The sequence below is a fragment of the Balaenoptera borealis genome (genome assembly GCF_965194805.1).
Source record: "Balaenoptera borealis genome assembly, chromosome: 15".
Lineage (NCBI taxonomy): Eukaryota > Metazoa > Chordata > Mammalia > Artiodactyla > Balaenopteridae > Balaenoptera > Balaenoptera borealis.
Window position 1 is genome coordinate 91,374,520 of NC_138871.1, and position 14,909 is coordinate 91,389,428.

At 47.2% G+C, this 14,909-nt stretch overlaps 1 protein-coding gene across 19 annotated transcripts in view; it reads right to left on the reverse strand.

The window, feature by feature from the left end:
- SNTG2 (syntrophin gamma 2) overlaps positions 1-14,909 on the reverse strand; it is a 221,886-nt gene that overhangs the window by 71,554 nt on the left and 135,423 nt on the right. For all 19 annotated transcript variants that reach the window (XR_014234716.1, XR_014234717.1, XR_014234718.1 and 16 more), the window contains one exon: positions 2,702-2,829. Coding sequence is in view for 13 of the 19 variants with exons in the window: in XM_082356518.1 (XP_082212644.1) it covers positions 2,702-2,829 (128 nt within the window). In the remaining 6 variants the exon portion in view is untranslated. The remainder of the gene's footprint in view (positions 1-2,701; positions 2,830-14,909) is intronic.

Consider the following 14,909-nt stretch of genomic DNA (forward strand, 5'->3'; position numbering starts at 1 on the left):
TGGACTGACCGTCTGGTGAGCACACATTTCTCTTGTTCTTAAGGAGGGTCCCTCCCCCCCAGCTTCCTAAAATACACACACTAAGGCGGGCACCTTGCTCAGCCCGGGTCTGGGACCCTAACCGGACTCGTCATGGGGACGTGAAAGCACAGCCAACCGCAGACCAAGGCTCAGTGCGTCTTCGAAGGGCAGATTCCTAAGATGGGTCTGAGCACGCCCTGCACTTAGGCTCAGATCACAGCCTCCGGGGCACAGGCAGCTGCACCCAGTTACTCCGTCAGACACAAAGCTAGGTGTTGCCAGGCGGGATTCTGCAAAAGTAATTAAGATCTGAAATCACCTGGCTTTAAATCAGGAAGATTATCCAGGTAGCCCGACATGGTCTCATGCCCTTCACATCTGGATCTGAAGGTCAGAGACAGGAAGTCAGATTCCAGGCACAAGAGGTCATCTGTTGCTGCCTTATAGGTGAGGGGACATGCAGTCTGGAACTTGGGTGACAGCCAGCACGGAGATGGGGAACCCAGCCTTACAGACCCGAGGGCCTGAATTCTGCCAACAGCCAGTGAGAACCCTGGGGAGGGGCCCGGCTTCAGGTGAGAGCGCAGCCCGGTCATACCTCAGCATTGGCTTGGAGACCCCGGCACACGCACACCAGCTGACCCGTGGAGACGGTGAGGTGATACACTCGCGCTTTTGAAGCTAAATTTGCACTAACCGGTTACGTAGCAACAGAAAACGGATAGGGTCCTGCTCAGAAAACTCCCACCCTCTTCCCAACCAGCAGTCACCCCAGGAAGCATGCTTCCCTGCTCACAGTGTCAGAGAAAGGTGCTAATAACTACCTAATAGCCAAAAGCACGGGATTCTGCTGAGGAATCTGTGATGTCTCATGCTACTTCCCAGTGTCTGCAGACGTGGTCTATCTTCCTACGTGAGGGCTCGAGGAGCAGCCCTACTTTGTAAGGAGTCAGCTGTTACCCCCACGGGGCATCGTGCTGTTTCTACGCCTGTTTTCGTTTCATGTCAAGATGCTCTCCCCCAAATTCTTATGGAACCATCTTTTCCTGTCCTGGGCAGTCAATGATTCGACCTTCATTGCTAGTGATGTATAACTGATGTAAAAGCTTAGTTCCCACTGTGCCCAGGAACCACTGACACTAACGTCCACCTGACAGTGAACAGGCGCGAGAGGCCCCTGGCGGAGGACGAGCCTGCAGCCCCAGAGGCGACGGGACGTGGGAACCGTCGTCCTCACTACAACTGAGTTTTATCATTTCAATACGTATCTCAAGTGTTAGGTTTAAATACGTGTCTACTCTTTAGAGGATCTTTTGAAACATTTTCGGAAAACTAAGGAACCTCAACCATCATTGGCCGAATGACTGTACTTTCAAAAACAGGAAAACAGAGCAGCTGGTGACAAATGTTGGTCCCACAGCTGGACGGCGACAGGAAGCCAGGACACCGGCCGCTGACGTGCTTGTCCCGCTTGTCCTTTATCCACTCAGAGGGTCGCCGAAGAGTCCTCCCCAGGCGACAGTTCAGAGCTCTGGCGTTTCGATTCTGAGAAGCGTGTGACTTCGAGTTGGCGATGTCTGAACCCGCTCCTCGCACGCCCCAGAGCGAGGGTCCCTCGGGAGAGAGCAGAGCTGCAGGGCTAACTCGGGCTGTCTGAGGCCGAACGCTCAGGCCTCCTCTCCCTTTCCTCCTCTTCACCGTGGGACCAGAGGGCTACAGGGCAGGCGAGGGAACCGCATCCCCGCTGAACGCGCACTTTTAACACTGATGTGAGTCAGACACACTCGATGAAATGCAGAACTGTAGTCATTCATTTTACTTTTTGCACCTTCCTGCCCATATCAAAATCCTGAAAGAGTCAGCAAAGCTAATAAGGTATGTTTGTTTCCATAAAACGACATGGAAACCTTTGGTTTGCTGTTAGGATTTGACAGCACTTCCCAGGGCAAAGGGGGGGCCGTGTGACCACCCAGGGACGCCTTCTTCAGACACTTTGTGTTCACGGCCTCCGTGGGCACACGTGTCTCATCGAGAAAGTACTCAATTTCCAGACAACGAGCACTCCTCCTTTGTTCACACAGTTCTCTCCCACCTTCTTAAGAATGAAAGGAAACTCACCACCTACTTACTGCTCAGCCTTTCCACAGTGACCTGACAGCGCAGCTGGCCACAGATGACACGCTGTATTAACTTAGAGGGAAAAAGGCGACCTTATTCCACAAAACAGTGACGGACACACAACCTTTACAGATGAAACTCTGAAACTACTTCATTAACCAGGCTTGAAAACTAGCGAGCATTTACTGAACACTGGTGCTAATCTAACCTTCTCATTTTATTAATGAAGAAAATGAGGCCCATGGGGTTTAAATGACTTTTACGTAATTGTATGCAACATGGATAAGAGTACAGTCTTATTTCCAGTCTAATTCTGTTAACAGTTAAAACTGAAAATACGATTTCTTCTTCTAATGACTATGTCTCAGAAGAATGAACAAACAGTCACTAGACAGAACCACTCCTGACGACAAATCAGCTCCTGCTCTGATTAGTGTTTTCTTATGATGCTTGACTTTTAGTATGATTATGATTACTTTTGCAAATGCTAAATCCACCTGGAGACAAGGACCTGCACTTCGGGGTTTATTGGCGTTTCCCACTCCAGACGACGGTCACACACCTTACTTTTTCTGCTCCAGCTCTGCACCGTGAGACCCGAGCCATGGACAGAGGGAGTGACACGGCGTCCAGCCAGCGCTTCTCATATTTTGGTTCATGAGCGACGGGCGAAGAAGGCGAGGACGGAGCCTGTGCAAAACAGACGAGAATCAATGGTCACAGAATCAGGTGAAGGCACCAAATACAAGGGGAGGCCCCGACAGGCCCAAACATCACGTCCCCCAAACCCAAATGAAACACGTTTCAACTGCTGCAAAAGCACATGTGATCATTTTCTCAAAGCTCTGGAAAGAAATAAGTGCTCTTCTATTTCGACGTAAACGATTTTCTTCCTCTGTTTTTTAAACAACATACTGCGCCAAAGACAGAAAAGTCCCAGGGAAGGGGACGGGGAGAGAGCCTAAAACTGGAAGGAACCTGAGGGACACGACCAAGGCTCTGAGTCCAGGAAGGCTGTGAACGACCACCTCCACCTGGAAGGTCAAATCAGAGCGAGTTTAATACATAACAATATTGACGACATGCTAACGGGTGCCTAGGTCACAAGACCCTGCCTGTTCACCAATGGTGAAGTCCCCGCCGTCTGTCCAAGGTGAGCAGAGTGGGAGCCAGCGGGGAGGGGCGGCCCGGTCCCTCCTCGGCGGGGCCTGCAGGGAAGAGGAAGACGCTCCAACGCCTGAATGAAGCCACGCAAACAGCCACGTGGCCAGACAGGACACCGCACATGCCGTTAGTCACAGGGTCGGACGCGGCCCGTCTCGCCCCCCGCGGAGAAGACAGCGCCGGGCCGCGCAGCTGCACCTCACGGGACGCCGGGCTCCCGCACCCGGAAGCATCCTCGCGGCAGCCGTGGCTTCCAGCCACAGGGGCAGGTTCTCCCGGAACCTTCTAGCTCAGGACGGGCGGCCAGAGCAAGGTGCGAATCCCCGGGGCGCAGGCAAACAGACGCGCTAACTAGGACGGCAAAGCTGGATGTGCCTGGGAGTGCTGGAAAGGCCCCCAGCTCAGGGAGGCCACCTCTGTGCTGTCCTGACGGGGTCGTCGGGAATGGGGGAGGGTCTCGCCGAGCAAGACAGGGCCTGCAGGGCGGCGATGGTGAGCGCTGGAAACGGGCTCTTACTGGAACGGCTAAGGCTGCGTGGGACACGCGGTGCTGGAACGCTGCGGACCCACCTCTGCTCTCAGACTCCAACAAGACCCGAAACCGCTCTTCCGGTGAGGATTCCTTCCAGGCCAAACTCCCAGCAAGTCGAGTGTCTGACCATCTCAGGCCGAAGAGCGGCCACCCACAGATAAAGCATATCGGGGCCTAATCCCGGGACCTGGCACCTTATTTGGACAAAGGGTCCCCGTGTGTGTGATTAAATTAAGGGTATGTACCTGGACTATTTGGGCGCCCTAAATGCTGTGGCATCTATCCCTACCAGAGGGATACAGGGGAACCCAGACAGGAGGGAGAAGGCCCTTGTAAAGACAGAGGCGGAGACGGAAGCCACATGGCCGAACGACCAGGACGCCGGGGGGTGGGTACCAAGAGCGGGAGGGGGCAGGAAGGACCCTCCTCCGGAGCCTTTGGAAGGAGCAGCCCTGCCAACGCCTGGATTCCAAGCAACCAGAGGCTGGGTTTGGGGTGTCCTCGTAACATTCTTTGTTTAAATTTATTAACTCCACAGCCAATAGCTCAAAAGCAAAGGTACTGTAACATCAGAAGATTAAACTAGATTTTACTAATGTTCATTTATTGTCGTCTTTTTGCATTATGTTCTAGTGTTCGGTAGAATATCTGCTTTTGGTGTACACATGACACAGCATCGGAAGGCCTACAGATTTATTACTTTACTATGGATTTCACACTGGCTTTATTGAGATACCCGTTTGCCTACATGCACTGCTGCTGCCTGTGTAAGAATTCGCTATAATTTATTATACATTGTGGCATGTCTTCAGTTATCAGTTTTCACTGAGTTTTATCACTGTTATTTGCATTCACAACACTCCATTTAAGGTATCAGAGTTCATCAGGAGTAATGTTTTTGTGCATTTTCTCTGAATGATGTTTGCTGCTCTCACTGATTCAAACTTGTAAGCAACAACAGGCGTTGATAGTCAGAGTTATGAGAATAATCCTGCAAAATCACCGCTTAAAATGTCACAATGGATTCCGTATATAATGAGCAATATTTAAATGAGCACAAGAATATGGTTATTAAATAAAATCATTTTAAATTTACTTTTCAAAATGTAGGATAAAAAGCGATTCCCCACTAAGAAAAACAATTTTTTCCTTTATAAAATCAGGTTGCATTTCATAACCTATTGGGCACATTTTAGCAACAGACTATAACTTTTTAAAGGAAGTTTTTTATTCCCTCTGCTTTGGAAAGCTTCTACCTCAGGGGCCACTGACAAGCCCAGAGTTTCATGTCAGATTTGACCAGTGTTTCCTCTGGAAGAATACTTTGTATAATCCTGAGAAACATGAGGCTGAAGGAGGACACCAGGTCTCCGGAGATCAGTGGGGTTTTCTGTGATGCTCACATGGCCTCCTTCATGGTGGGTTCAGGGGATGCCTGGGAAAGGAGGAGGAGCCTGGCTGGGGTCCCCTCCAAGCTTGCTCCATCCCTGGACTCCTGCCATGGACTGCAGGACACAAGCTGCCTGCCCTCTGTAGCTGCGAGCCCTGGGGTCTGGGGGAAAACAGACTGGGGGCCCCAGCACTGCGGGAGCCCGGAGCTCCCGCTCCTGATGGGACACCAGTAAAGTTGTGCCCGGACAGACCTTCCAGAACCTGTGGTCAAGGCTGGGGCCGCTCAAGGGCTGGGCAGGCTTCCCCTCTGTGTGCAAGTCCCCGTCTGAGGGGAGCTCATCACCCGCAGGAAGCAGAACATCATGATTCTAATTTCAGCCCGAAATGGTACATCAGCTTTAGAGCTTGCAGAAGTCACGAGGCGTGTTCCCCCCAGCTGAACCGAAACGCCGTGGGTTGTACCCGTCAGCTCTCCTGATCGTGCGGCACAGCCCAGGGAACTCAGGTCTTACGACACCATCTACTGCTACCCACCACCCAAGACATCGATTTTAGAGGAGGAGGGACAAGACGTGTTTCCTTCCATTTGATGTATGATGCAGTCAAAGGTGTCAGAGGAGTGAGGAAAAGAAGGCCGTCCTGGTTCTAAAACATTTATATGTGACCCATCAACTTACAGAGCCGTTTACTCTAGGCCACCTTAGTTTCTTTGAGCTGGAGATTCTGAGTTGAGATGGCTCAGTGGAGGTTCTACCTCGTGGGGCAGCATCTCACCTGTTTTGGGGATCCCTAGCGCGACGGGACGCTCCCCGTGGAACTCACGGCCCGCAGAGGGCTACGCACCACAGAGGGTTCTGAAGGAGTGCGTGTCCGCCAAGGGCACTGCGTTGCAGCCACGATCGTGCTTTCCCTGAGGTCACGGATACGAGCGGCAAACTAGTGAGGGCGGACCTCCTTGTTCTCGAATGCCCTACCTGTGCACCCTCCACTCCTCACCTGTCTCGTTTCTTGGGTGCTGGGATACGTCTTTAAGTCATCTTTTTCATGAAGAATGTTCAATGTTCAATACCTGATGTTTAACTAGGAGATTTGAAGCCAACTTTTTAGGTACTGCCACCTTATTTCTACTTTGAATGGTTGAGGACTTTCCACTTTATTCTTCTATTTTTAACTGAACTATACTGAGGCGTCAATTACATATAATGACACGTACTGATTTAGGTGCACAGTTTGATGAGTTTTGACAAATGTATCCACCTCACGCAACCAAGCCCTAAATTATCATACAGAATAATTCCACCCCAGCCGCCAAGAAAAGTTCCCTGCGCCTGTGTATAGGCGTCTCCCCTCCTGCACAAGGCAGCCACTGATCTGACTTCTGTCACTGTAGATTACTTTGAGTCTTCTAGGACTTCTATGCCTAGAATCATACAGGACATACTTGTGTGTGAGGCTTCCTTCTCTCGGCAGGAGGTCTGTGAGAGGATCCTCGTTACTGCGTATTTCAGCAGATTATTCATTTGCATCACTGAGTAGTAGTCTACTGTCTGCATGTGCCAGCATGTCTTTATCCATTCACCTGTTGAAGGAGATCTGAAACATTTCCAGTTTAAGAACAATATAAATAAAAGTGCTGTGTTGTCAGTTAAATTTGGGTGCCAAGCTTGCATTCCTCGGATAAACCTCATTTGCACATGACACATTATTCTTCCTTTGATTTGTTCATATATTTGAAGATTTTTGCATCTACGTTTATGAGGGTCATTGGTCTGTAATATTCTTTACATGTAACGTCTTTGAAAGATTCTCATAAAATTATTCTGGCCTCATAGAGTTAGCCGGGATGCATCAAATCTTCTATTTTCTGAAAGTGTCTGTGAAATTGACATATTATTTCTTTGAAAGGATTCACCAATTACAGAATACTCGAGTTTTCTATAAGCCTTTGTTGCCCTGAACAGTCTTTCATAGCCTTGCATGTGATCCATCTTGATGAATGTTCCATGTTCACTTGACAGGAACGTTGATTCTACAGACTTTGGACACAGTATGCTGTGAGTCACTTAGTTGACTCATAAGGTTGGTTACATCCTCTATCTCCTTACTGATGTTTTGTCTCCTTGTCCTATCAACTTCTGAGCAAAGAGTATTAAAATCTCCAACTACGATTGTGAGTTTGTCTGTTTCTGCCATTTTGCCAGGTTTGGTTCTTATATTTGGAAGTTCTGTTACTAAGTGCAAACCACATCCAGGATTATTACATTTTCCTGATGAATTGGTCTTTTAATCATAATGCAACATTCCTCTTTGTTTCTTGTACACTCATTGCCTTAAAGACTACTGTGTCATATATTAATATAGCCACAATTATTCGGTTTCTGTTTATAAAATATATGTTCTCCACTCTTTTAATCACCACCTATTTGCATCTTTACGTTTAAATTATAATTTCAGTAGAAAGCATAGAGTTGGGCCTTTCTTTTTATCAAATCCAGTCTGACAACTTGTACCTTTTAATTGGAACATTTAGTCCACTTACATTTATTGTAATTCTTATGTCACTAGGTTTAATTATTATTTAATTCCTATTTGTTATTTGTTCCTCTTGATTTTTCTGCTCTGTTGAACATACTCTTTTTAAGGGGTTGATCAATTTTTTTCATTATTCTCTTTTATCTTCTCATTAGTTGTAGGAATCATAATACATATTCTTAATTTATCAATGCTTGTTTATTATATTGTATCACTGCAAACTTCCCATCTGACACATCACTGTTCCTACACCTCATGTCACAAATATAAGAATTTTACAGCAGAATAATTCAATTTACCTGACCCTATCCTTTGTGCTATTCTTGCTACATCTTTTACTTCAACATACATTATCAACTCCATTTTACCATCTTATCATTTTGTCCTCTGAAGTATTTATATTTAAAGGAAATTATGATAAGGAAAATAGATATTTTATACACACACCCACTTATTTACCGTTTATGCTGCTCTTTACTTCTTTCTGTATGTGTAAGTCTCCATCTGGTGTCTTGTCCTTTCAGCCTGAAGAGCATCTTTTAGTATCTCGGGTAGTGCAGGTCTGCTGGTGATATTTTCTCTCAGCTTAAATTTCTTTTAAAATGTTTGTATCCCCTCACTTTTGAAGAATATTTTTCCCTGGATATAGAATTCTAAATAGATATTCATTCGTTTCTCTGTTCCTATGTAAACAATATGTCTTTTTTAAAAATCTGGCTTCTACCTAGATTTTCTCTTCTTTGACTTTCAACAGTTTGACTGGGATCTGCTGGCATATAGTTTTCTTTGTATTCATCCAGCTTTGTCTTCGTTCCCATTTTCCTTCTGGACTCCAAGTACACATAGCCTTGGTCCACTTGAGTTATGCCACAGGTCCCTGGTGCTCCCTTGTTTTTCAGTCTTTTTCCTGTTCTTCAGATGCGCAGATTTCTGTTGGTGTGTCTCCAAGTTTACCGCCAGGCCTTCTGCCATCTTTAATTCATATGAAGCCTATCCGGTAGATTTTTTTCTTTTCTTAAAATTCTAGTTATTGCACTTTCAGTTCTACAATTATCATTTGTTTCATTTTTGAAATCTCAATTTCTTTACTGAGAGTTCCTATCTGTTCAACCATTAAAACCATATTTTCCTCAAGGCCTTGAAGGTGTTAAGGTCTTTGTTGGCTAAACACAACATCATGTGGGGTCTATTTCTACTGACTGAGTTTTTCTTAGCTTTATATCACTTTGTCTTGTTTCTCTGCATCACTAGTAATTTTTGATTGCATACTGGACATTGTAACCTAAGGTAGGGACTATGGATTATATTATCTTCCTCTAAAGAGCTGTTTTTTGTTCAACAGGCAGTTCAGTTATATAAGCACCTTAAAATTAAGAAGTTTTAAGCTTTGTTGAGGTGGGTTTTTGGAAAATCTAAGCTGTTTACTAATCTCTGTAACTTAGAGGAATCAGCCCCAAACTCTGTTGTCTCTGCAGATGTTTTCAAAGCTTGGTTTTGGACTCTGTTAAGACAGGTTTAATGTGGTCTCAGTGAGAAAGGTGTAGCCTTTCTGGGGTTTCAGCCGCCATGTCCTGGGGGGTTAAATCTTCCCCATTCCAGGCAAAGGGGAAATGAAATTTCATCACCACTGCTTGACCTCTAGCATCTTCGCTTGCTCCTACCCCTCAGCAGCCTTTCCTGGGTGGGCACTGATAGTATTTCCCTGTGCATGGGTATCCTACATTCAGCCAGGGAGGGGCCCAACACCCCAAATCTTCTGACTCCCCCTCTGCCACCTCCTTCGGGTTATGACTCTTTGGTGCCTTGTCGCCCAGATTCTAGCTGATTCAGAAGCTCTACATCCTTATTTTTGCTTCTCAGTGCAGTAGGACCATGCACTATGTTTGAGTTCCACTGTCCCCAGGTGGTACTTAACTTGTGATGTTCTCTCTTTTCAAGGGTCACTGTGTGGAACTGCCAGCTGCCCAGCACCTGAGAACAAATGCCTTATTTTTTTCAGTGTAACAGGATATTTATTTTTGCAGGAGATATACTGGGTTGGTTTTTCTTGGTGCATCTTCGTCTTATCCTTTGGGTGCTCACTGCTTCTCCCCGGAACAGGAGAATTTTATAAACAGTTTTGGAAGAAACTTCTTCCAAACTCCTGATAATGTTGATATTTTGACCTCTTCCCAGGAATCACAGATGTTCTTAATGGCATCTAGAATGGTGAATCTTTCCAGATCGTTTTCAATTGACATTACCCATCAGAGGAATCACTGTCTATGGCAGCTATAGCTTTATGAAATGTACTTCTTAAATAATAAAACTTGAAAGTTGAAATTACTCCTTGATCCATGGGCAGAATGGATGGGTGTTAGCAGGCCTGAAAACAACATGAATCCTGCTGTTCATCTCCATCAGAGCTCTTGGGTGACCAGGTACATTGTCAGTGAGCAGTAATATGTTGAAAGGAACTTTTTTTCTGAGCAGTAAGTCTCACCAGTGGACTTAAAACATTCAGTAAACCATGCTGTAAACAAATGTGCTATCATTCAGGCTTTGTTCCATTTATAGAGCACAGGCAGAGTAGATGTAGCATAATTCTCAAGGGCCCTAGGATTTTCAGAATGGTAAATGAGCACTGGCTTCAACTGAAAGTCACCAGCTGTTTTAGCCCCTGACAAGAGAGTCAGCCTGTCCTTTGAAGCTTTGAAGCCAGGCACTGACTTCTCCTCTCTAGCTATGAAAGTCCTAGATGGCATCTTCTTCTCACAGAAGGCTGTTTCTCTACATTGAATACCTGTTGTTTAGTGTAGCCACCTTCATTAATTAACTTAGCTAGATTTTCTGGTTAACTTACTGCGGCTTCTACATCAGCACTTGCTGCTTCGCCTTGCACTTCGATGTTATGGAGACGTGGCATCTTTCCTTAAGCCTCATGAACCAACCTCTGCTAGCTTCAAACTTTTCTTCGGCAGTTTCCTCACCTGCCTCAGCCTTCACAGAATTGAAGAGAGTTAGGGCCTTACTCTGGATTGAGCTTTGGCTTAAGGGAATGTTGTGGCTGGTTTGATCTTCTATCCAGACCACTCACATCTTCTCCGTATCAGCAATCAGGCTGTTTCACTTCCTTATCATTTGTGTGTCCACTAGAGTAGCACTTGTAATTTCCTTCAAGAACTTTCCTTTGCATTCACAGCTTGCCTAACTCTTTGGCGCAAGAAGCCAAGCTTTCAGCCTATCTCGGCTTCTTCTGACATGCCTTCCTCACTAAGCTCAGCCATTTAAAGTGAGAGACATGTGACTCTTCCTTCCACTTGAACACTTAGGGGCCATTGTAGGGTTATTAATTGGCCTAGTTTCAATATTGGGTCTCAGGGAATAGGGAGGCCCGAGGAGAGGGAGCGATGGGGAGATGGCCGGTTGGTGGAGCAGTCAGCATACACACAACATCTATCGATTAAGTCCACTGTCATATGGCTGAGGTTTGTGACCCTGCCCCCCACAATTACAGCAGTAACCTCAAGGATCACTGATCACAGATGACCATAACAAACATAATAAAAATGAAAAAGTCTACAATATTGAGAGAATTACCAAAATGTGACACAAAGACATGAAGTGAGAAAATGCTGCTGCAAAAATGGCACCGATAGGCTTGCTTGGGTGGGGTTGCCACAAACCTTCAACTTGTAAACAATGCAGGATCTGCAAAGCAAAATAAAGTGTGGTGTGCCTATGTCAACTGCAAGTTTTAAAAATAATTAGAATAAAATATGATGGCTAAAATGATTATCAAGAATGGTTTCACATGAGAAGGGAGTATTATATAATTTGTGTTTGTTCGTGTGCTCTCTGTATCCAGTTTGATAATTTGCAGGTTGGGCTCATAGGTTACGTTCCACAGCCATGTAATAATAATAATAATAATAATAATAATAATAATAATAATAATGCTTATTTCCATGAAATTAACTAGTAAGTCACTAGAATGGACAGCAGGTATTTGGTGTTATTACTGAAGGTCTGGATTTTGGATATTCTGACCTAGCAGAGTGCAAACATTATGAATTGACTGCTCACAGGAGATGCTGAGAATGTGACATGAAGCCTTCAGTGACACAGGCAGCAGACAGGAAACTCCAAACCCGGGTTTTATTCTGCATGGCTCTCAGAAGGTCCTTCTTCATGGCATGCTGTAATGCCCAGATGTTGTTTTTAGATAAGCCCAGTAATGTGACTTCTATTCCTTTCTAAAAGTTTTGATCAATAAAGACAATTATTAAACCTAAGGGAAAGACTCAAAAACTAGCAAGCAGCTAACTGTTTACCACTTCACGTTCAATTAAAACAAGGTGTCTACCCAGCAGACACACATGCCTGTGGGTCGCGGTCTGTATTTTCTACCTTTATACATTTTGCTGGAGGACGGGCCTATTTCATATATAATTTCAGACTACATTATGGCACAATAATAATGGCAAAGAACAGTATTTCAGTATTGCAAACAGAGATACAGAGCCCTGTGAGGGTGCCTCAGTTGGAAGTGACCAGAACTGTAAAACACCGTCCAAGAGAACAGCTACCCCTGCAAGGACTTCAGGACTTAGAGGGAGTCTGAAATCTCTAAGCATCTAGTAAGTCCTAAGAAGGAAGGATTTCTGTGAAAAGTCCCAATCACCCCAATACTTTAACTTCGTGAGAGTTATGTGGACTTCATGGCCTTACGTGGCCACAGGGTGAGACCCCTGAGGGTGCTGCTGGGGTCTGAGCAGCGGGCAGGACACCGGGGGGGGGACAGCCCTGCAGGCATCCCCGGGCCCAGCCGCCCCCAGTCAGGCCAGCCCCCGGGCCCAGTAACAGCCCCACCTGCCCTCTCCCCGCTTTGATTTTCTGGGCATTTTGGCTTCTAAAGAGGAGAGGGTGACAGGTGACGTGGAGGGAAGGGCAAACCGCCGTCTGCTGCCTCGTGACACAGTCACCGGCCCCGTGGAGAGGCTGCTGCCCTTCTGGCCCCAGCACGCCGGCGCCCGCGGGTGTGGACGGCAGCCCGAGCCCCGCGCCTGCACCAGCTCCCTGAACACGGCAGGTCCGGCTTCGTGAGCTGCGAGTCCGTTTCCCCTGTGGCCGTTCCGTTTCCACGTCTCGAGTCATCTTAGCGGAGTCGGGAGACGTTCGGTCGGCGACCCCGCACACGGCGTTTCCCGGGAATCGTGCGGGGGGCTGCAGGCCCTGACTGTCTTCACGGAATGAACTGCAACTCCGTGTGCCGCCAAGTGGGGTCCAGCCCCTCAGAGAAGTGCGGGGACCCCACGGACACGCCTGCTTTTCACCTTCCCCCGGGAGAGTCAATTCTGCGCTTCTGAAGAAATCCAGCGCAGCTCAGAGTTTTCGACCATTGACTGTCCTTCCCGAGGCCTGACGTCCAAAGGGCCGAACCTCTGCGTCCTCGTGTCGGTCAGTCTCAGGACGAAGAGCAGACGAGCCGGCGGGGCCTGGGGTGCGGCGGGGACGCCTCCTGGAGCCCTAGGTCTTCCCATCGGGCTGCGACAGCTGCTGACGATGTCTGCTCAGGGCCGCCCCCGAGCTCCCGGTGCCCTGCGGACACCGAGAGGATGTGGCAGGCCTGCTCTGAGTCGCCAGGCCTGATTCAGGGACCGACGGGGACGCAGGGTCCCAAGTTCACAGGAAACAGGGGCTAAGGAGTCCGGGGCTGCCCCAGACGCCTGCTTAGGGACAAGCGGGCAGAGCCCCCCACTGCCCTCCAGTTCCCCCTCTGTCCTTGGTCCTGTGCCCCACGCCTGCCCCTTCAGCGTGAACCCTGCCTCCCCCATGGGTCTCACGTCGCCCAGACGCTGCGACGCCCATGCCCGAGGCCCCTTCCCCTGCTCGGACTTTGCTCGAAAGCAGTGAGTCCGGCAGGACAGTCTGGCTCCCGCCCCTTGGCATCAGGCTGCCCCACGTGGGCGTCTCCCCACCAGCCTTGTTCACAGGCGGGCACCCTTCCAGGCCGTCTTCGCCTTGGAGCAATTCTGCCCCTACTCCTGTGGCCCCGGATCTCCTGCACTAAAGAAGCTGGCGTTACCATTTAGACCAGGCAATTGTATCAGGGCCCCCCACCCCCAGAAGATCCTTTAGTATCTTTTAGATGAAAAAGAGCCAGGGGAACAGAAGTCACCTCCCGATGTGGTAACATCGATAAAGGGGATCACAGCAGCAGAGAGAACCAGGAACTGCTCCGAAAATAATCTCGTCCACGTATTCATATCAGAACTGAGAAACCAGAAACTCTGGGGGAAAGCGGGTCCGCACCGAGTAAATGCCTCGGAACTTGGCTCTTCATTCTGTGAGCTGGGAATCGGAGCTCGACTACGGAAACTGCGGTGAGTGACCTCAAAATCGATACGCAGCCCCACCTTGTCTTTGGTAGATGCATCCAAATTTACTCTCCGTCACCATCCCCCAAGCAGACACATTCTGAAAACACTCCCTGCCTTACTACATTATTGACCATATATCATAAAGTTAGCGCTTTTAAAAGTGAAATTGATTACAACAAAATTATTTATATAAAACTTTTATAAACACTTCTTTTTTGGGGGGAAACAAGATGCACCAAATCTATACTTTTTAAAAAATTGAAAAAAAAAAGAATTCAACATCAACTGAGAAAACAGATTATTTTTTCCCCCAACTAGAAAGACCTAAAATTGGATATGAAACAGTCACACTGCATTTTGGATGTTGGCCCAGATACTAGATTGGAATTTTAAACCTGACCTGTCAAAAACAAAAAAACATGAAATACTATGTTTTCAGGATCCAGAGATTTAGGACAGAAAGGCAGACACAAGAGACTGAGCAGTTAGCTCAGAGTTTCCCAGCATATTCTTAAGAGAACAGTTTTTCTTTATGGGGAGAATTTTTTATAATTATATAATTAATTTTACTGTCAGTATCTAATTTGAGATGAGAGCATAACGTTTCTGTGACAGATTATTTTGACTGCAATAGGATGGTCCCTTTGGAACACTATTCACAGGCGATGCTTCTGTATTTCTTATTTTTAAAAACTGTAATCACGCTGGCATACGGCGGGCCTCGCGCTCATTCCGGGGAAAGAGTTGGTGGTCACGCTGGGTCTCTGCTGTAATTTCTCCTTCAGCGC